Genomic DNA, 23,967 nt, shown 5'->3' with positions numbered 1-23,967 from the left:
TTATTATGACGACAATGTTGAACCGAGAAAATTTGTTAGTCAGTTAAAATTAACAAATAATTTACAGAACGATACTAATAAGTTTTATTATGACGACAATGTTGACACCAAACATTCCACAAGCTAAAATTCTAAAAAATATTGACTTTATTAACAAATAAAGCGTATTGATTACAATCCGCCCAATCAGTGTTTATTATGACAACAATGTAGAACCGAGAAAATTTGTGTCAGTTAATTAAGTTCTACTCGAGAGCTCCAAACATTCCACAAGCTAAAATTCTAAAAAATATTGACTTTATTACACATTTGACAGGTGTATGGTATGTTATTTACAGAAACGATACTAGTAAGTTTTGTAGTTTCAGTATTGACCTGGATAATATCTATATGACCTGTTATGTTATAATATGAAATAAATTCTAAATAAAATCATTATCATCATATTTTATTAATTTCATATTCCATATAACGAAAGCAAATAGTGCTGAGTAAAAGGATGTTTGTTTGGAAAGTATTAGGTCTGAATATTTCCTCATTATATTTTATTTGCGATTTTTATCATTAAGTAGAAGGATGTTTGTTTGGAAAAATCTGGACTTAGCCTAAAAATTTACCTTGTCAATTTTTACCAAAAAGTTGGTCAAATTTTACCAAGTTTTTTTTTTTTGGCAAAGTCCAAAAATCTGGACTTAGCCTAAAAATTTACCTTGTCAATTTTTACCAAAAAGTTGGTCAAATTTTACCAAGTTTTTTTTTTTGGCAAAGTCCAAAAATCTGGACTTAGCCTAAAAATTTACCTTGTCAATTTTTACCAAAAAGTTGGTCAAATTTTACCAAGTTCATTTTTTTTGTCAGAGTCCAAAAATCTGGACTTAGCCTAAAAAAATACCTTGTCAAATTTTACTAACTTTTTGGTAAAAATTGACCAAATTGCGTTTTTTTGTCTAAGTCCGAAAATTCGGACTTAACCTGAAAAATAGAGTTGTAAAATTGACCACATTTTTGGTAAAACTTCCAAAAGTGGTAAAATTAAAAAAAAAAAAAAAAAATTTAAATTTAGGCTTCATTGTATAGAAGTCATTATTTTAAAGTACTACAGCTGATTATGAAGAGCTGTTTTTAATTTAAAACACAAAAAACGGGTTTTTTTGTTTCGTCAAATTTTACAAAAAAAATGGTAAAATTTGACTAATTTTTTGGCTAAAATTTTTGCTGGTAAAATTTACCACGAAACTGGTATATTTTACCAGGTTGACCAGCTTTACCACTTTTCTGGTAAAACGATTTTTTTTTCTGGTATTTCGTAGAACCTGGGGAAATTCCTTATCCAATCCCATTACCTCATCTCCCTCTCCTACTGGATGGACGAATTGACCAAATAAATGAAGTCCATGTTAGCAACCTAAATTGACGAAATTTTTTTTCCATTTCATAATATCACGTACATTCTGTTTTCATTCTATGGGTGAAGGAACAAATGGATCAGTTTAATTATTTTGAAGTAATAATATGATTATGTATGGTATTATCCGACAGTAAACAAAGATTACACAGATTATCCGTTTTCAATTTATTATAAACAAGGACACGAGTAGAAAATATTATTATATAAAGTAGTAAGGTTTTTTTGTCTAATGCAAAAGATCTCTTAAAATGTTAGTTGGACTTTTCAGAGAAGCCTCATGTATATCCTGGGATGGTTTTAGTCTATTTTCCTGACCTTTTTACCTTTCCCTAAAAGCTAAGGATGCAGCAACTAGTTTATTTATAAAATAAATAATAATATGTTATCTTGGTTGTCCGTTAAGATCTTGCTAACCACTGGACCGATTGAGTTCTCCTATTTTATAGCTTTGTTAAGGGTCTTAAAGGTTTTGGTAAACATTATTGTTAGTTTAAGGCCTTGAGATGGTTTCAATATGACAAACAGATAATGAATTTTATATTTGCTTCGCTTTTCCATATATATTTTGCTATATAAATAGAAAGTTCTAAGACATTTTCCCAGTTGCTTTACAGACACGAGAGCATCACATTTAGAAGTTTCCAAGCAAAGGACCTTACTAATCACTGAACTCATATGGTTCTCTTTTAGTGTAGAGCTTCATCTAGGTTTAGGCACTAATAACTGAACAAACTGATATAAAAAAAAATCTAGATAACAATTTTCATTGTTTTTTTTAAAAATAGTAATACAGTTTAAATGATATGGACAAACATCAAGTAGAAATTTGATTTATATTATTTTTCTTCTTTTTTTTTACAAAAAAAGTATTTTTAAGTGTTGCCTAAAGTTTTTAAATATCTCTTTAGATGTCTAAAAAGTTGATAAATGAGTTTTTAACCAAAAAACCTTATTATGCTTTGTAGAAACCTTTAATAAGCATTCGAATGGTTTAATTTATTTGTATTGTTGATTTGCCCCACAGTGCACAAAAAAAACAATTTTTTTCCTGGTTTCTTATGCACTATCGTGATTTTGTCAATATTGATGTTTAGTAGAATTCTTTTTTCTTGTAGTAACTAGATTTTCCTGAAAATGTACTATTCGTGTCTTGACTAAAAATCTTTGTGTCTAAGCCTTATAACTTTTAATATCATTTTTTTCTTTTTAATCATTAATTGTATATAAGGGCATGACTTGAGAAATCTCTGTCAATATTGTATTTAGTCAAAATGGCATTAGTGTAAAATGTTTAATAAATTGTTCATCAAGTATAAGTTTTGAATTGTTTATTGATTTTCCACACATTTGCTCTTAAAAGAATCATCAGCCAAGATTGTAATTATTAGGACATCGTTGTTATCTTTAAATATGTTGTAATATAGATAGTAAAAATGGGTAGTAGTCCACCAAAAAAGAATATTTTCATGTTGGATGTAGAACCCAAAACTGAAACGGAAGAGGTATTATTTTATTTTTATGATTACAGCTACTCTATACTATAGTTATTAGATGTCTATGCGTCTGTATCTTCCTTGTTTGGTGAAAGATTAAAATTTAGTTACATGGATTGCTTTAAATATTATTTTTTAAGTTTTGTCATTGAAGACCTTTTTAAAAACGAAGCTTTTCTATAATCAGGATCAGTACGTCAGTCCGTACATTACGGATAGCTCCTTTTGTTTATTTACGCATGTTTGAATTATCCTAACAATTTCAAACTTTGAATGATGATTCCTGTAACAATTAAGTACGAATTAGATTGCAAAGCAACTTTATAATCGTTACGTCCATTTAAAACATGTTGATTATTAACTTTTTGATAACACTTATCCTAATAATCTGATATTTGGAACAATTATTCCTAGGACAACAAGGTACAATATTTAAAGCAAATTGTTTATCTTTCATCAAGAAAACAAAAAAATGCATAAAGAAATATTAATCTTTATAATAAAGTAACTGTCTTTTTGTCTGTATGTCTGTACCAAAGAATCTCGCTAGCCCCTGAACCGTTATGGTTTTCCTCTACAGCAAAGGACTTGGGAAGGGTACCACCACCCTTTCAAGAGAAATCGCCCCTAGAAAAAATTATCTCGCCCACACAAAAAAAATGTTAATTGTTTTTTAAAACTAAAACTAAAAATAGGGAGATCTTAAGGAGCTTAGACGCTAGTTTTAATTAAAATCATTAATAGTTATTTCTCGCATCGTATTATTAACGGCTTTCCGCGGACATAGAATGTACAATTATAAGATAAAAACTAGTTTTAATCCCATAATTGTACTTTCTATATCCGCGGAAAGCCGTTTATAATACGATGAAAGAAATAACTATTCTCGTTTTCATTTGAATCCGGTGGATAGGAACCGGTTCTCATCAATACAAAAAAACTATTTCTAGCATCGTATTATATCCAGCTTTCTACGAATATAAAAATGTACAATCAAAAGATTAAAAACCAGTTAAAAAACTAGTTTTAATCTTATAATTGTACATTCTATATCCGCGGAAAGCCGTTTATAATACGATGCGGGAATATCTATTCCTGTATTCATCATTATTACGAAAATATGATAAATAACTATTAATCATGGTTTAGCTGTTGTCAAAACTATTTGATTTTAGATTGACAGTGGCCATATGACCTCAGCAATAGGATCTAAACAGTCAGGATCATTGTTCCGTACTGTTTTCACAGTCGGAGGGTTAGTAATTATATTAAAGTTTATATTCTATGTACTGTTGTAGAAACTAAATAGTAGAGTGCTCCGAGACATAGAGGTGGATTTTCCCTTAATTTTTATTTATTTTGGAGAACAAAAGTTTTACATAATAAATTTTTCTTTTTTAATTTTGTTGGGGGTTGTCCCATCTAATCCCGTAGATTAGCTTAAAATCACCATGGATTAAATTGGCATATTCTCTAAAAATCAAATCCTAATCAGTTTAGGAGTTACCAAGATCATTAGTTTGACATAGACAGATAGATGGAAAGACAGCGTACTACTTTGTATTATAGATGACAAATATGTATTACAATGTAATTTGCTAAATTTGCTAATTTGAGGAGTTTTAAGTTTTTTTTTATAGCATTGATATTGTCTACCTACTTTTGCACAAGAATACCTTTCAATTTCCATACAAAAAAAAAACAATATTAGAATTTAAAGTCTTGTCTAACCTGAATATAACATGTTGTTAATTTAGTATGAAAATAGACAAGTATACCTTCCAAACAGCTGGTCTCATGATCTTTACACTCATTCCTGTTTTTATACTCTCAGTACAGGTTCATTTGATTTACCGACCTTTCTTTTATAAATGTTATTATAACGATGTTCTGTGAAAATAAATTAAAAATGTTAAATTGCTATTAGATCTGAAGTGTGAATTAAATACAATATATACAATTGGTCAAATGGACACAATACTACGTCTAACTAAAAAAATAATGTTTATTCATGTATGCATGTTTTAATTACAAGCGACGAAATTTTTTAACAATTTGATTTGATTGCACCAAGGAAAGATTTACTAAATTCGAGACAAAAAGAAAAATACTGCCCTTCTTGATCATCTAGACTTTCTATATCAATTGAAAATACATTATTTATTATTAGAATATAATAAATCTGGCACAATTACTGGATCATAGAACAGACGTTGTTGAAATACAAGCTGGAGTTAAGAAATTAGACGAGGTAAAATTTTAGTTGTTAGGCTACTCTATAGAAAGTTATGTTGGCATTTCTGCAAAGTTTTTAAATGCCATGGTGAACTTTGTTCATACTGTATTCAATTCTATCTCACTATTCCTTTAAAAAATGTTTTCTTTTTTCTTAAATGTCCCTACACCTTCCCCCCCCCCCCTTTTTTAACTTATTGAAATAAGAGAGGTAGGTAGATTCTGGTTTGCTTGTTTATTATTTTAGGTCAGGTAGGGTTAGGTTTTATTGGGTGTAAGTATCCCCGCAAGGATAGGGCACAGCAGAGAAGGGGTTTATCAGTGCTCAACAGGCACATTGTGTGAAAGCACTAGATATTGTTTTTCATTTTTTTTATAACTATTTTTTTCTCTTTTTAAGAAGATGATCAAATCGATAGAATTTACATTTAGATTGCAGTTTGTATATCTCGACTACAAGAGGAAAGATCTCTGCTAGCTTTCTATATCCTTAGAAACCAATCTTTAGACAGCTTGGGATATAAGAAGCTTAAGGTAACTTTAAACGTAATATTCATCAGTGAAAATGTGATTCTGATAAACAATTCTAAAGGAAAATTTCCCCACAACCCCCTACCCCTTTTCCTCCCCCCTTCTTACCCACCCCTCTTCAGTTACATCAAAAATAAGATATACCCCCACATAACTTCCAAAGGGTCGTGATTTTTTGTAGAATTGATTGTTAGAAATTAGAATATTAAGGCCTGATATTCATAAAAGGTCAAATGCTATTCTAAAGTCAATGTGTTTCAAAATTAAATTGTAAATGCAAACATTTATTTTTATTTAAGAATCTGATTTAATTTGGTGAAGTAAAACTTTTTCGAATCGCTGAGAAAAATATATATCTAATGTTAAAATAACCTTATATAAAATAAATACTAAAAATATATTAATAAAAATTTAAATATTGTTATAGGAATCCTTTAGATTGACAGATTTAGCAATAGCTGATCTTTCCTATTGGGAGGTTGATGAGGTGATAATATATATAAATTTTTATATAATTTCCGGATCTAGGGCAGTTCGCAGTAGGTAAAATGTTCCTGGTAACGATTATCTCCAAAAATCTAAGAACTTTAAAGATTACTAAAGGTCAAATGGTGTAACTGGAACGTATAGATTTGTTAACCGAAGGCCTACATTTAATCTAAAATAGTTAGTACTCAAAAAAGCACAGTTTATCGAATTGCATGTAAATGCGCAAAAAAAGAACTTATTTTACTCGTTTTTTTCAGTGAAGATTTCCCTTAATAAGGTGTGCAAGGTACAATCAGCCGTTAGGCCGCTCTCAGCCTTAAAAGTTCATAGATTTTTAGATATAATCGTTACCAGAAAAATTTTTCTGTGAACTTCAATAGATCCTAATTTTCTTAAGCATAAACCCTCCTTTACTGTTATAAGCAAACTGCTGGACTGGTATGGTTCTTCTTTAAAGTATAGCTTCATCTAGATGAATAGCCGGTTTATAAAGTTTCTTTTTTACGTTTTCTTTTTAAAACTAAGTGGATGCTCGACTATATGATATTAACTTTAACTTTTTAAGTCTGAGGATCTATTTACAAGCAAGCTGAAGTTTCAAATTCGCCTGGATGATTTTAGACAAATAGCTTCATCAGAAAACAAGTTTGGTACTGATATGCTTGAAAACGTAAGAAATGATTATTGTCATGTGAAAGTCATACAAGGTTGAAAATCGGTAGAGCGATTCTAAATTTTGTTTTAAAGCTAACCGTTCTGGAGGTGCGGCAAACACGCCTAAAAAAAAGAACAGCTTTTGTTCTGTTAAAATACACATTAAAATTGAAATATCTACATAAAATAATTCTTGCAGATTTAAGTAACATGAAGTGTATCTATCTATCTGAATGTCCGTTAAAATCTCGTAAACTAATGAACCGATCTTCCCAAATTTGCAGGGAAGTTGAAGGTGAGATATGATACCCCCCTTGAAGATATGGCTCTATGTAAAAATTGTCTCTCCCTCCACCTTTTTTTCACACCAAAAATTAATGAATGGCTGGGAGCGAAGAAATGGACAAAAAAGACAGATAGTCAGATTGTTTATTTTGACTGATTTCAGAAAACTTCTTCAAAGGAGAGACTTGGAAAAAATTTGCTAGATAATGTAAGAACTTTACCTTAAACAGATGCTTCACAGCTGAATTTTAATGGAATTAAGAATATTTCGTAAATACATTTAAATTCATCTGTGATGGACATAGAAATTTTGAACATTTTTAAAGATTAATCCATTTATTTCAGGTACAAAAGGTGAATTTTAACAAGTTTGAGCCCTGTTGTTGTAAATTTATCAAGACGTTATAATGATTTGACTGGTTAACTATTTATATTTTCTTTTTACCCCAAAATCCCAGTTTTCAACTGTAAGTATTTTCATTTTTGTGATTGAATTTCTACCTAGTTAACCAATCTTTCTTCAATCATTTTCACTTTTTTATTTTTGAAGGTTAAAATTTTGGCGCTTTCACACAAAGTACCCTTTTCAGCACTGATAACCCCCTTTCCCTTATTTTTAAAATAAATGGAAATTAAAAAATCAAGTTTTTCGGTTGTTTGTTTATTACTTAATGTAGGGACCCTGCAGGGGGGTTGGGCATAGGGGAAGATCTTTCCTTATTTCAGTACTCATCACGCACTTTAGCCTTTATTCTGTATTAATGTGTTCAGAAAAAATTAAATGCTGGTCATATTCTTTTAATCTATTATTATTATTGCGTATTTTATTGGTTTTTAATCAGTTTATAAACATAAAATCTAATCGTTAAAATTATCGGTAGATTATAGGATTTCTAGGGTTTATCAATAGATAAAATAGCCAAATAATCAATACTCTGTATCTAATAAATGATTCAACTTTAGATAATGCAACGGTACAGTCATGCAAATTCTGTTCTGTTAAATCAGTTATCAAGAAGAACAAGTAGTATTCCATCTAAACAGGTATTATTAATAAATCCGCAAATAAATAATAAATATTTTTTTCTTTTTAAAATGATTAAAGCAAGTATAATGAATAAAAGATCGGCCGCTTCACGTAAGCAACAATTGAGAACAAATAATAAAATTTACTGACGGTTTTATTGAAAATGAGGAAAAGCTATCTATAATACAAAGTAGAACGATGTCTGTCTGTCCGTCTGTCCGTCTGACCGTCTGTCCGTCCGTCTGTCTGTCTGTCCCTTAAGATCTCGGTAACCACTGAACCGATCGGATTCTACTCTTCAGGGTATCTACCTATTGGTCCTGTGGTGGTTTTAAGCTATTTTCTCGGGGGGTGGGACACCCCCAACCCCCCCAAAAACCAAAAAATCCCCCCCCATTTTTTTTTTTTTTTTTTTTTTTTTTTTTTGAAGGAGTTTCCATGGTCCTTTATGGTCTCTCGCAATAATTTTTTTTTTATCACCTCTTGGGCAAAGCCCCTAGAGGCTAGGGGCGAAGCCGCTAGTTTATCTTAAAGTGTTAAAGATAGCTTTCCGCAAATATTAAAATAAAAGAATATATGGTTGAAATAAGTTTTTCCGCGGATACTAAAATAAAAGAATATATGGTTAAGATAAGCCTTTGGCCTCTCGGGGCTAACAAAACTGGTATTGGTTTTATATTCTTTATTTTAATTTTCGTGTAAAATTAACTCAAATATGATCATGTACATGTTTTTTTTTTATCATTGCTGAGAACCGGTTCTAATCCAGCTGATATTAATCGGTTTTGAAGCCAACTTGGGAAACATTTTATTGTTTAAATTGAAAATAGTTATTTTTATTCAGTTATGGAGATATGTTCTAAGCTATGAAAACCTGGTTAGATCTTTAGAAAATATTGGAATAACAACTATTCAGGTCCAAATGTTTTCTTAATATGTATATTATATAAATCCACGGCATTAGCGTATTGGTACCGTGAGAGTATGGGGGGAATGGCTTGGCCCTTAAACAGGCGCAACCCATTTTCATGCACAATTGAAACTACCTGACAAAGTTGGTACAATCAAACGTTATATGTCTATCAAGTACTTTTCTTATGTCAAAGATGCTTAAATTTAAAATTTCCAGAGTCGATTTCTGTTATGAGGTAGGAAGTACCCCTCCGCTATAATAATTATAAACCTTCCCTGGATCTATAAGAAGATTCACTATAAAAAGAGTATGCTATCAGTCCAGCGCTTAGAGAAATACTTCGCTACAGACAAGCGACAAAGTCCAAATTGTCTTAAAATTGTGTAAAAAATGACACATTACAATCTTTCCCGATTTTGTATTACTTTTGCAGTTCTGATTCCAGTTACATCATATTTTTCTTTCCCGAAAAAGGAAAGGGGGGAAGAAAATCTCTTCAAAAGAGATGGGGAAAACCCCCTTTTCTCCCATCTTTTTTTTTTATTCCCCCTACCCTTTTTTTCTTCCCCCCTTCCCTTTTTCGGGAAAGAAAAATATGACGTAACTGGAATCATGTTCTGCAAAAGTAATACAAAATCGGGAAATTAATTAAGGGATTATCCATCTCTTTTTTAGGAGTTTTGTTTCCCACTTCTCATCTCCCTCATTTTATTACGTCACTTGGATCATTTTTGACACAATTTGGGATTTGTCCAGACAAGCAAACACACCAGGGAGTAAGGGAGGGGACAATGGGCAATTAATTCAATTTAAGAGTTTGCGAAGAAAGGCCATGAAATCCAGAATGATCCAGAAAATTTGGAGGAAATTGTAAAGTGATTGTTAATTAAATCTAGAAAACCATAAACTAAGAAAAAAGTTCCAAGAAAAAAAAGCAATCATTTGAAAATTAGATTACCAGTATTACAAACTGACATAACCATTCTGTAATTAATTACTAGAAAAATCTCCTTGGAACTCTCTAGATGAAAGGGAAAGCGAAAAGAGATTTGGGGGCAAGTGATGTGAACAGGGAAAAAAGGGGCAGGAAGGCGTGTAGGGTAACTGCTAGCTGGTTGGACAAGAATATGATGACCCGCACGCCTTCCTGCCCCTTTTTATCCTGTTTATTTTCCTTGTACTCACCTCCCTTCTCCATTTCCCTTTCTCGTCTGCTTTAAAAAAGGAGGTAGGGGAGAAAGGAGTGAAATATAGTATGGGAGGGGGGCCGTGTATTTATATTTTAACTAATCTATGTCTGCAAAACTATATATATTCTAAAATAATACAGCGAGTTGCGGCATTTCTTGCGCAAGTACCCAAACTCAGTCAGAAACTGCTAAATTCTTGCACATTCCCTTTAAGCCAGTACCCAAAGTCTGAGACTCCTGAAGATTGAATATTCGATCCATTGTCCCCTCCCTTACTCCCTGCAAACACACACACACACACACTCACACACACACACACACACACACACAGATAAATAGATATTCTAAAACTTTCATTAATATCTTAAACCAATGAATAAATGTAATCGACGTTTTTTAGGGTTTAATATTGTATGACACGAGAAATATAACAGATACTGGGATTCAATATTATTTGAGAGCATCAGCCATTGCTAAAGAATATATTGAACAAACACAGGTTAATTACATTTTTAAATTTGGGTATGTAATATACGTGGATATTATTACAGAGGCAAAATTGTCATAATTTATTGGTCAGTTCGTGCATCAAGGAAAAGGGGAGGGGATGCGGTAAAGGGGGTGAATGTTATTTTTTAGGCTGCGCGATCACTCTTATAGGGAACATCCAAGTAATAATAAATGTGTTATCTTAAACAAAACCATGAGTAACAAAACAGAAAAAAACTGAAATGTACAAAGTAAATAAAAGTCCAAAAGAATTTTGATAAGCCTATTGTATATTCGTATGTTTGAACTGGCATACATTGTTAATATTTTTGTAGATTTACAACAAAAAATATTTGCGTATTAGAGTTTATCTTGTGCTCCTAAATTGAGTAAAAGTCTCATAGAAATTTGATTATTATCTAATAATGTTATTGCAACCTATAAATAGTTTTTCTTTTCTATTTCTTTTTTTAGACTTTTCTGCCAATGATGAAAAAGCTAGTTGACAAATTTTCAAGCAGTGATGAGCATACCATCTATCTTAATATTAGGGTAAGAAAAGTTCTATCGATTTTTGTACTTTAACTACACCCCTAGGTGAAATTGTGTTAGAAGGGGGATTCGACCCTCCACTTTAAATCAGTTTTTTGAAAGGAAAAAATGGACTGGGGGAAAGATATTTTTCTCAGGATTTATCTTGGAAGTGTCGAGGTACCCTCCCCAAAAAAGTCATAACCCTTTCCCTGACCTATAAGAAGGAGGACCACTTAGGTTAAGTTTTTGGCAAGATCTTTCACTACACACATTCACACACAGATACATCCTGCTACTTTTATTATGCCAAAATGAGTTAACATATTTTAATTCAAAGAAGGTGTATCAACTTTTTTTTTTATAGCTAGCCGGTTCTTTTAGTAAGTAGTAGATGTAAAATTTTTCATAGAATTCAGATATGCAATCGGTTTTTTTTGTAGACCTCTTATTTTTTAAGTAATTTAAGTTAAAAAAAAAAAATTAAGTCGATTTTAAGGTACTAAAATGCAACAAAAAAAAGAAAGAAAATGGCCATTATGAACAAAAATAGTAAGATCTTTAATTTGACACTTTACTTTTTCAATTCTGTCAGGTAATTATTGAAAAAATCGATTTTTTAAACCCACGAGAATAAAAACTTTGAACTTATTTTTTTCATTCCCCAGGCATAAGAAATAGGCGTTATATATACTGTTAGAATGAGAAAAGTATTACAAATCCATTCTAAGAAAACTTGAAATAAAAAGTTTACAATATAGTATATAAACTACAATAAAAGGAATTATATGAAAATATCATATTATATTATACAGGCAACGTCTTAATTCTTGAATTGAGTATAAAAATGGGAAGGGGGTAAAGAGGGGGTAAAGAGGGAATGACGAAGGTGTTGCCTGAACAAAAAAATATAATTGGCCATTTGTTTATTTTTTATTTTTTTTACTTTTTTTCAATTTAGCTTACAATGGATTCGTAATATTTTTCTGATTCTAAAGGTATATATGAACCCATATTTTTTTGCCTGTGAAATGATAAAATTAAGTTCAAAGTTTTTATTCTCGTGGGTTTAAAAAAATCAATTTTTTCAATAATTACCTGAAAAAATTAAAAAAGTAAGGTGTCAAATTAAAGATCTTACTATTTTTGTACATAATGGACATTTTCTTCCTTTTTTTTGTTGCGTTTTAGTACCTTAAAATCGACTTAATCTTTTTTTAAAAAACTTAAATTACTTAAAAAATAAGAGGTCTACAAAAAAACCGATTGCATATCTGAATTCTATGAAAAATTTTACATCTACTACTTACTAAAAGAACCGGCTAGCTATAAAAAAAAAAGTTGATACACCTTCTTTAGCAATAAACTATCAATACGTTCTCATTTTTAGAAAGACATAAGATCTTTGAGTGAGAATGAAAATATAGTTTTCAACGTTACTTCTGAAGATTTTTATGATTCTGCTATCAAATATGCCAACCAAGTACAGGTAAAAAATATGCCAGGAAAATCAAAATTTTACAAATCAGACATAAGAACGAACTAACAAAAACTATTATAACGTAAGAACACTTTTTAAAGTTACAGCTTAAACAAAGGTTCCCTGTTAACTTGTTATAAAATTGCATAAATTTAAGATTTTAAATCGACTATTAAACTACCTTTTGTGTTTTAGTTATAGGAATGTTTCGCTTGTAATTTCGTGCGAAATCATCATAGCATTCCCCATGTCTTATGTACAATCAAAAGTATTGTTCAAGAATGTCCAATTTTGTTTTAAAGCAGCTAAAAATATTTCCAGTATGTCTTCGAGTCCGATTACTATCCGCTTGATTAGAACCGGTTCTCAGCCTTACTGAAAAATCATGTATATCATCGTATTATAGACAATTTTACACAAAAACTAAAATATAATGATAAAATTATTACAAGTTTCGTTAGACCTCGCCTTCGGACCACAGGTGCTAACAAAACTAGTTTTAATATCATAACTTTTCATTTTAATATTCGCGGAAAGCTGTCTATAATTCAATGTGAAAAATGACTATTCTTAGAATGCAATAGAGATAGTAAGAAGTCAAATGACCGTGGAACTACAGGAAGAACTTTTTATACTTGAAACTGAACAGGTTCATAAATGGTTACAGTTACTTATTGATTCTTTTATCAACAGCATGCTCTAATTGTTATCAATTTTTAGGCAAAAGCAATTTCTGCATTGGTGTTTGTTCTGGCTTTAGCTCCATTAATTGTTTTACTTTCAAGGTAAAATATTTCACTACAAAAGATTTGTGTTCTTAATTATCTTTAATAATTTATTTTCAACCTAGACTTTATATCTAAAAATAATTGGTAATGGTATTATTATGGAAAATACCCAAATTTGAATTTAAGCATTTTAAAATAGAAAAATTAAGAAACAAGAGGAGTGCCCTACAGGCGCTAAAAATTACTCTAAAAATTTTATTTTGATATTATATATTTAGACGTGCGATTGTTGTTATATCTGTTTTTGCTGAAAGAGTAAATGCAAAGGTAAACTATCTTTTTTCTTCTTCTGTTTTTATGTTTGTTATTTATACAGAGTTATTTATCCAGTCGTTGGAATACTGTTTCTTCATCATGTTTCTTACAGGCCAAAAAAAATTTGGGGAGGTTATTTTTTCTCGGGGCAATTTCTCTTGGGAGGGTGGAGATGCCTTCACCTACAAAAGTTATTAACATTTCCAGGAAACCAAATTCGGTCTTGCAGTTAGCGAGATCTAAAGATACAGACAGACACACACTCATACACAAAGACATCTTGTTACTTTAATAAAAGGATAATATTTCAAATTGAAATAGTTTTAGCTAAAACATTATATCTTTTTTAGCATACAGATTTAAAGAAAGAAAGACAGAAGTCAGAAAATCTGTTAAACAAAATGTTACCTAAAATTGTAGCCACTTCCCTAAGGTAAATATGAACACCAATTAAACATAAGAATCTAAAGTAATAAGTTAATGGTCGATAAATTAATGTACATCCCAAATTATGATACACCAAATTACCTTTTCTATAGATTACAATTAGTGGTTAAAACGTTTGGACACTCAGCTTAATGAACCATCCAATAAAAGTCCCTAAATTTGTTAATCTAACAAATTAGAAAACGTTTTTTAAAACTTTGGAGATTAGTGTAATAACAGCCCAATGTTCCCTCCTTCCAAAGAAACTGTCTTTAGAAATTGAAACAAACAATGTTTTGCCACTCTTCTTACAATATAAAATTAAAATGGATATTAAGCAATTGATAACAGGCTAACTTAAAGAGTATCTTCGCTACCAATTATAGAAAATTATTTTTTAGAGAGGGAAAGGAAACGGCAAAAACCTTTTCTGAAGTTACCATTGCTTTCATAAAAATTGATGGATTTCAAGCACTTACCCAAGTAAGTAAAACAATGGTAAAAACTATTTCTTTATACAAATTTTTAAAAATATTAATTAATCAAGCCGTGTTCTATAAAGAATAGGGACTAAAATATCAATTATTATATCTTTAAAAAAATGGGAACATGAAAAGAAAACGAAGTAGTGGGTTTCGTCTTATTTTCACAATAGCTTTTCTATTTCTAGACCCTGCGGGGGGCTCTATCCCGGGGGGGGGGGGGGCAATCATTAACATTCACCTAACTTAATAACCTATTAAAAGCTACTATGAAAATACGACGAAATCCGCCACTTCGTTTTCTTTCCGTGGTCCAAAAATTTAAATGGGTTGAGAAGTTTCCTATAAGGGTATTGTCTTAATAAATTGTTGGGTATGGGTGGGAAGGGTGTTTTATTGTCCTCTTTTAAAAAGAGAATTCTGCAATTAATTAAATTTTGAAAAACTAATTCTAGGTATATGATTCTTTAAAAGTGATAGAAGTAATGAATTTTATTTACACAATGTTTGATGCAGAAATTGAGAAACATAATGTTTATAAGGTAATCTATAATACAAAGTAGAAGGATATCCGCCCGTCTGTATGTCATGAAAGTTCGCACTTACCGCCGAACCGATTTAGTTGTACTCAGGAATAATGCCTAAATTATTAAATAATTATAATACGTTATTACATAATACATTATTATAAAAGGCTGAATTAATTTCTATTTCTAGAACTATTAACTGACTGAAATGATTCTGTTGTTCTTTTCAGAAAAGTTTTGGATAAGTCAGCATAATAGCCTTGTTTCAGATTTATTATTTCTCATAAGCCATGATAATTTAATGGAGATCCTTCAACATTGATCTTTTTTAGCGGTTATTGAAGATTTTACCCTGATAAGCGAAAAAAATGCAAGCTAGACATGTTCTAATTTTCAGGTGGAGACCATAAATGACGTGTACATGCTTTCTGCTGGTGTACCTGAACCAAATGATAACCATCTTAGGTATTTTTACTGTTACCCTATAATTCACTTTTTCTGTCCGTCCTTCAGTCAGAACGTCAGAGAGTCCATAAAGCTATGGGGAAACGAGATTTTCTCGGCTTCTATTCAAGATAGACAGCTGAAATTTTCAGGGATCGATTACTAGATTTTCAGGTTTTTGTGTTTTTCTCTACTCATATTCAAGATGGACAGCTGTAATTTCAGAGATTGTATAAGTTATCATTCTACATATTTCCACAAAGTTTCATTGAGATTTGCTTATTGTTTGGGGTGCTTGATTGATTCCTAGATTTACACATTATTAAATTTTTTTAAAGGTTTCGTGGTTTATCTTATTAAGTTTAATGCTCTACGGGATTAAGGTATAACCAACAAGCAAAATAAATCTAAAATAATATTTGGGGGCAAATGGAGAGGTCATCAATTTTTCGATGTGTTGCCCCCCAACGACAGCTGAAAAACATGTATAGGTTTCGTGATTTTTTTCGAATTAATTTGGTTATTGGTATAAGCTGAATGCTCTATAATGACATCGCTCTATAGTTTATTATTTTACAGATGTCCATCCATAACTTTTGAGCTTACCTACTTATGCATGTTGTCATCCTTGTTATTGTATTCTTTCTCCAAACACTTTCAAAGGAATATACTAAAATTAGTATAACAGCCAATTAAAATCCCTGTATGTATCCATTAACGTGATCCGTAACGTTTAGCTCTCATTGTTAATTTAGGCATGTTTGAATTGTCTTATCAATTTAGAACGCGTTGCAACAATTTTGTTTAGACAATTTATATTTCGCTTATTCAGTTCTGACACTCTATATACAAGTGTTAATGTTAGTTTTGTCCTACAGTTTCAGAGCTTCGGATGTTGTCATCCTTGTTTAATCAAAAATCTATGAATCCTAATTCCATCCCAGTACACATTGTTATTATATTTAGTGACATGGCAGTGGCTTGCTTGACACTCTCCAGAAAACTGGCAGGTTCAGATATTCCTAGAGTTCAAAATTCTTTCAGGTGGATTTTATTATCTTTAAAAAAATAAAGGCTTTTTACAACAACAAACAGTTTAATACTTGCATCAAACGATCATTATATAAAAGTAAAATGATGTCTGTCCATCTGTATGTAGCAAAAGATCTTGGTAACCGCCCGACCGATATGATCCTCTTTCAAGATGAAGATTCCTAAAGGTCCAGGGAAACCTCAACTCTTCCAAGAGAATTAGCTCTGAAAAAAATAACCACCCCACCACCAAAAAACCTCAAATACTCAGACATACAAGGTATAATAAAACTATTCTAGTGTTATGTGTGGAATTCATTGTGGACCAATTGTCTCTGGAGTTATTGGTAAAATGATGCCCAGGTATTTTATTCAATTGTCTGTAATATTCATCGCATCATGTATAAGGCAGCTTTCCGCTATAGTAAAATGAGAAAAAAATATTAGTTCAAGTTTTGTTAGCCCCAAGTCGCAAAAATTTTTATGTATTAATTCGTAGAAAAATACAAAAATTTTCAATATGGCGGAGAACCGGTTATACTCAAGCAGATATTTATCGGTTTCAAAGCCTTACTGGAATTGCCTTTCTATATATGTCTATAATTAATCTAAAACTAAGAGTAATTCGAACATTTTTTATTTAGGTTTTATATATTAATAGAAGTTATACCAATTTAGACCAATAAACTAAGCTGTATTTATTATTTAATAAATTAATAGCTGATTTTTACTAACCTTATGAATCATAATAATATTTACAGGTATTGCTTGTTTGGAGATACAGTAAATACAGCCTCCAGAATGGCTAGCACAGGTAAACAAACTGATTGGAGATACAGTAAAAACAGCCTCCAGAATGGCTAGTACAGCTAAACAAACTGTTTGGAGACACAGTAAATACAGCCTCCAGTATGGCTAGCACAGGTAAACTAACTGTTTGGAGATACAGTAAATACAGCCTCCAGAATGACCAGCAGATAAACAAACTGTTTGGAGATACCTTAAATACAGCCTCCAAAATTTCTAACACAGGTAAACAAACTGTTTGGAGATACAGTAAACACAGCCTCCAGAATGGCTAGCACAGATAAACAAACTGTTTGGAGACACAGTAAATACAGCCTTCAGAATGGCTGGTACAGGTAAACAAACTGTTTGGAGATACCTTAAATACAGCCTCCAAAATTTCTAACACAGATAAACAAACTGTTTGGAGACACAGTAAATACAGCATCCAGAATGACAGGCATAGGTAAACAAACAGTTTGGAGACACAGTAAATACAGCATCCAGAATGGCCAGCATAAGTAAACAAACAATTGGTGACACATTATATACAGCCTCCAGAATGGCCAGCATAGGTAAACAAACTGTTTTGAGACACTTATATACCTGTTTGATTAAGGTGAACCAGGAAGAATTCAAATAACAGCTGAAACAAAATCTATCCTGGATATGCAAGGTGAAGAATTCAAATTTGAAAAAAGGTAAATATTCAAATTTTTCTAAATTGATTAGTTAAGTTATAAATGTACAGCTTTTGTAGTACAAAAGTTTGTAGGTTTGCCTATATCAACATAGGTGAACTATCTTCTAATAAGTAACAGATACCATTTATAATAATAACCTATTTAATTAAATATAAGTAACTGATATCAAAATGTATGTCCCTGTACATGAGTTGTCATATCATTATATTTAGGCATATCTTATACAGTGAAAAATAAAGGGAAAAAACATTTTGTCTTATGAAATACCATTCAATATCTTAATTATTTCAGGGGTACAGTGCAAGTTAAAGGAAAAGGAGATATAGAAACATTTTGGTTGATAGAACACCGAGTTCAACCTAGATCATATTCTAAAATCTATAAAACAAAGTAGAATGATGTCTGTCCGTCCGTCCGTCTGAAGCTTAAGATCTCGGTAACCACTCAACCGATTGGATTCTACTCTTCAGGGTATATACCTATTGGTCCTGTAGTGGTTTTAAGCTATTAAGCCATTTTCTTGGGGGGTGGGACACCCCCCACCCCCCAAAAAAATGAAAATCCCCCCCCCCCAAAAAAAAAATGAATTTCTTATTTTTTTCTAATTTTAATGTTTTTATATATTTTTTTATATTTTAAAATTTTTTTATTCTTTTTAAATTTCTTTTCTTCTTTTAAACTTTGTTTAATCAAACTCAAAAAGATTGTGAAACCTTCCTTCTCCTGTAGGGGCGAAGCCCCAATAAATCTAATGCCAAAGATATTTTCAAAAACATTAAAAAAGAGATAAATTCGAAGGTTTTAAAAAATATAAATAAATATAAAAAGTTATAAAGAGTTTTTAAAAGTTATAAATACAGAAAATATCTAAAAAAAATGTAAATTTTTTTTTTTAAATTTTCCCCTGAATTTTTTGGAAAAAAAGCCCCTAGAGGCTAGGGGCGAAGTTGCTAAATAATTGAAGATATCTCATTGTAAATTTCTCTTAACTATATCAATAACTGTTAAAATAAATGTTAAGTAATTTTTATTGTATTGACAATTATTAGATTAAAAGTAATTCAAATATCTTTTTCTGTATGACAATATATCAACTAATTTGTTTAAAATATATTTGAATCTTTTATAAACTTCAGACACTTGGTTTGATACTAGTTGTTTCGCTTATAAATAAATAAGCATAGATGCATTATCCAGTCAGCTGCCTGTAACAAGTGGCAGAGACCCTTTTCATCTGCTAGCAAAATAGGATCCTGCGCTGAATTGCGGGTTACATGATCATATAGTTAGTTCATGCCCCCTCTACTCTATTATTTTACTTTATTATTGCTTTGCATCTAGCCTCTATGGGAGAGCAGAGGATGAAAATACACAACACATTTAGACTAGCAATTTCAAAAATCTTTAGTTTAAGACAAAAAAACCTTAAAACTTGGCCCTTCAAAAGGGAAGGTCATAAAGAAGCTTAAAACCTCCCTAAGACTTGTGTAAAGCTTCCTTGTAAAAAAAACTTATTACTAATATTATGGATTATATACATAACTAGAGTTGGCTCGATATAATTATCTCCCTATTGGCTAGTTTTCTATATGCATATCTATTTCTCAATAAATCTATTTTCCTCACCCGGCATTACTATCTAAAAGAAAGTAAATATTTAATAATCTAAATGATTTTAAAAAGATTTTTTAAATTATATTTTTTCTTTACATTACCATCACCAAAGGGTTAATGATGATTATTACAATTTTAGTTTAATATTTGAACACACAAAGTGTCGCCACTATCGAATTCTATTAAAACAGAGTTTTCTTACATTTATTATTTTATAAATTTAAATTTTCTTTTTTATGATTTGAAATTAAATACATTGATATAAGGTAAATAGCAACATGAAATTAAAAAAAGGAATTTATTTTTAATAAAGTAAAATAATGGGTCTTATCGTTCTGGGCAATGAGAGTTTATTATGGATTATTGGAGCACTATGAGTTTTAAACAAATATTCCTTGGAAAACTTGAGCTCGTTTATAGACATTTATTTCCTATATAGAACTGACATGGATCTTGAAGCAATTAAGCAGGCCGTTTTGTACATGTTAAGAATTGGAAGATTTCATTAAATAAAAGTTATCGCAAAAATACTTAGTAAATGATATATATAATAGATTCCAAGACATAAAATGTCATGACACTAAAACATAATAAAGAAGGCCCATAACATGTGATTATGCTGGGAAGGGAAAGGTTAAAAATTGTCAGAAAACCAACTAATGATTTGTATAAAGCCTAATCGAAATCCAAAAAACCTTACTACTTTATATTATGGATTATATACATAATAACATATATAATAGATTCTACAATATAAAAAGTCATGAGGCAAAAACATAATAAAGGAGGCCCATAACATGTGATTTGTAAAACTCAAGGGAAAAGAAACACAAACAAACCAGTAAAAGCTAAATATATTTAACAACATGTTTATTATATAAGCGTGAGGTAGAGGGGTATATTGGGATGATAACTTAAAATGGAAAAACTGGCCTTCCCCTCTTTTTCATCCTCTCAAGGTTTAGACCTCCATAAAAAAAACCTGTGCACGTCACAAGATTAATTTATATTTTTTCTGTAGCTGTTTTAATAGTGTCAATAACTTCAATATTTTAATTTGGAGTTCAATATTTCAATTTTAAGGTCAATTTTTCAATTTGGAGGTCAATATTTTAATTTGGAGGTCAATATATCAATTTGGAGGTCAATATTTTAATTTGGAGGTCAATATTTTAATTTTGAAGGTCAATATTTTAATTTGGAGGTCAATATTTTAATTTGGAGGTCAAATTTCTTGAAGTAACTGTCAATGGATATACTTGTCTTATGGGTTTGTTGAAGAGGAAAATTTTCAACAAAAAAATTATATTTTGTAAAAACATAATCATGAGTACGCTCTTATAGATAAAACCCCATGAGCTACAGGACAAGTTAATACAATGGATAATATAATTAGTCTTGTTATTATTCTGCCATGTAAAATTTTATAGCAACTAAAAGACTGAAGACTGTTATTTATGAATTAATATTATTGTATCATTATTTGTCCTTACTCTTTTTATTAGTTTTCGTTTTTAAAGAGGGTAGGTATTTGTGGTAAATTTTCATTGGTAATTTTTCAAATAACAATTCATTAATTGTTAAATAAACTTTATTTATATGTTTTTAAGAATAATTGTCCCTTTTAGATAAAATCATGAGAACCATGTACCTACCAAATATAAAATAAGAATATTGCTTGTTTGTCTATCTGTCTGTCTGTATGTCAATGTGTGTGTGTGTGTGTGTGTATCTCTAGGAGGATGAATATGGAATCACATGCTCTCATTCTTGGATTGCACCATGGGTTCAGTGACGCACGGAGATTGGATTGTCCGTATAAATCAGCAATTTAAGCTATTATACAATAGCTATTTTCAAAGAAAATGACTTTTCATTAATAGCAGAAAATAGCATGAAACATGCCGGCGATCAAAATCAAGTTTACTAGAACAATATGGACTGTTTACTCCTGCCGTTTTCGAGATCTTAAGGCACAACTATATTATAATTAAACTGATTTAGAATGTACTAGTGGTTTCATTCCTAGCCTTAAGACACCTTGCCCAAATAAGAGGCAAAATGAAGGACATAAAAAAGACAAATAGAAATAAAAGCAAGTAATGTATTGAAAAATAACAAAATTAGTAAAAAAAATTGTTCTGTTTTATAAGAACAAAACCAGATAAAACTTTTTTATATCCCTAGCCTATTTTTAGAACCTCAAAGATGCACCATGAAAATGAATTGGAACGTGTGTATAAAACTACCAAAGGTTTTCTTTTAAAAGCAGGGTTGCTTGCCAAAAGCCTAAATTTATTTGCAAGAATTCTGCAGATTTTGTACATTAGCACACTTTTGCATTGCATATGATAATGAAATTATTATTTTTGCAGATAAAAATACCTGTTTTGTCAATATAAAGACTTTCAATAACATTTTAAGGGTTAAATTTTTAAAAAAATGTATACTTTTCCAAACATTTAGTGTGTGTTTCGAGGATTGAGGGGAGGGGGGGATGGTTGCTTATTTATTCTACTGGGTTTTTACCAGTTACAAAAAGTAACTAAAGTAAACTTAATTTTGTTGTTTTGTGAGTTTACCACAATATTTTCAACTCATGACTTGGAAATCATGGAGGATAGAGGAAGGAAATCGAAAGTTTCTCCGTCAGATAATAATTATAGATAGAAGGAGAGAGAGAGAGAGAGAGAGAGAGAGAGAGAGTGGGAGAGAGAGAAAAAGAAGAAAGAGAGAGAAAGTAAGATAATGAGGTATAAAAACTTTGCTAATCTTAATTTAAACCTGAATTTAAAGAGGAAATGGAGAATAGATTGACAGAGGGAGAGAGAGAGAGGGGGAGATGGAGAGAGAGAGAGGAGTCGAGTATGACACTTTGGTTATCTATAGAGTTATAAAAGAGAAAGAAACATGGGAAAAGTAAAAGAAAGAGAGGGGTAAAACACATGACACTGTTGTCAATGAAGTATATATAGAAATGGTAGTATTTACGTCAAAGCGCCAAAAGAGTGTTTAAGCAATCTCACAAATTTAATTTACAAAACTTTTTATAAGCAGAGGAAATTCTAAATTATTTGATACATAAAAAGGATAGAAGAAAAAAAACATCAAAATAATCCTTTATCATATAACTGAGTAGCAGCTACGCTCCTAGAAGCCTCTAGGAGCACTTGAAAGATTAGTTAGGTTTTTTGAAAAAAAATATTATAATAGATTTGGAGAAGAATTTTTTTTCTATGGTGGTTTGTTGAACCTTCCCCAAATGGTTACAAATCTTCCCAGGACACATGAGAAGCTTCTATGTAAAGAAAATCCTTTGCAGTCCAGGGATTAGTTTAATCTTAAATTACACACATTCACAGACAGGCAGAAATAATATATAACATAAATATACCCTATAAAAGGATTTTAATAGATGCAATTTATGCAATGAACAAGTTTACAGAGAATATAAACTAAATTAATCTTTCAAATTTATTGCTACTTGTTTGTAGCTTCGACCCTAGTTATTTTTAAATATATTTTTGCGCAATTGCTAGCACACCTTCTCTGACACACTAAAAGTACTCTGGTCCCCTCCCCCATTTTTCTACCGTATTCCTATCCCTCCGGCCTCGCTGAAATCTCATGGTACTTTTCTCTCTTTCTCGGCCGTCGACATTTAGGGTTGCCTGAATTGTCATGAATTGGAACTGCCTCTTTTTAAAATAATGAGTTACTCTAAAACTCAATTTGTCTGTGCGTCTATCAATCTGTCAGTCGTTTGTGCTGTATGAAACATTGAATTCTTTGCTGCTATCAGAGATAGATGTTTGTTATTTTTTGGTAAAAAAAAATTTCGCTGACTATTGAGAATCAATTCTATATTTTTGGAGAGAAATTTTATTTTTGCTATTTCAAAATATAGATAACTGAATTTTATGTAAAGATTTAGTTGACTAATTAACAAATACTTATTAAATCATTATGTTTGTCTCTGTGTAAATTGTATTGTTAAACACCAAATTGTTAAAAACTTATTAGCTATACTCTTAAAGGATGTTGTCATTGTTTTTTTTTTTGTCTAGGTTTATTCATATCCCCATATATCAACAAAAATCATCGAAATTATTTAGTAAAAATCTATGGATTACAAGCTTTCAATAATATAATTGTTTTTTTTAACAGATTTATAACAGGTAAAT

General features: G+C 30.7%; 1 protein-coding gene across 1 annotated transcript; it reads left to right on the top strand.

The window, feature by feature from the left end:
• Window positions 1–2,821: 2,821 nt before the first annotated feature.
• Window positions 2,822–18,724, top strand: LOC145313181 (uncharacterized). Its single transcript, XM_080152477.1, has 25 exons — window positions 2,822–2,910; window positions 4,077–4,156; window positions 4,659–4,740; window positions 5,072–5,152; window positions 5,569–5,670; window positions 6,095–6,154; window positions 6,722–6,826; window positions 7,259–7,303; window positions 8,059–8,139; window positions 8,967–9,038; window positions 10,626–10,724; window positions 11,189–11,266; window positions 12,636–12,734; window positions 13,300–13,374; window positions 13,446–13,510; window positions 13,732–13,780; window positions 14,119–14,201; window positions 14,596–14,677; window positions 15,132–15,218; window positions 15,601–15,668; window positions 16,614–16,691; window positions 16,980–17,042; window positions 17,441–17,493; window positions 18,085–18,166; window positions 18,461–18,724. Exons 1-25 carry the CDS (start codon window positions 2,842–2,844, stop codon window positions 18,561–18,563), a joined length of 1,941 nt encoding a protein of 646 aa, XP_080008603.1. The 5' UTR covers window positions 2,822–2,841; the 3' UTR covers window positions 18,564–18,724.
• Window positions 18,725–23,967: the final 5,243 nt, after the last annotated feature.

The sequence above is a fragment of the Acartia tonsa genome, chromosome 1 (assembly GCF_053477335.1).
Source record: "Acartia tonsa isolate MP-2025a chromosome 1, ASM5347733v1, whole genome shotgun sequence".
In the NCBI taxonomy this organism is placed as follows: Eukaryota; Metazoa; Arthropoda; class Copepoda; order Calanoida; family Acartiidae; genus Acartia; species Acartia tonsa.
Note: the sequence above shows the minus strand (reverse complement) of the source record. Positions and strands in the feature narration are given on the sequence as shown.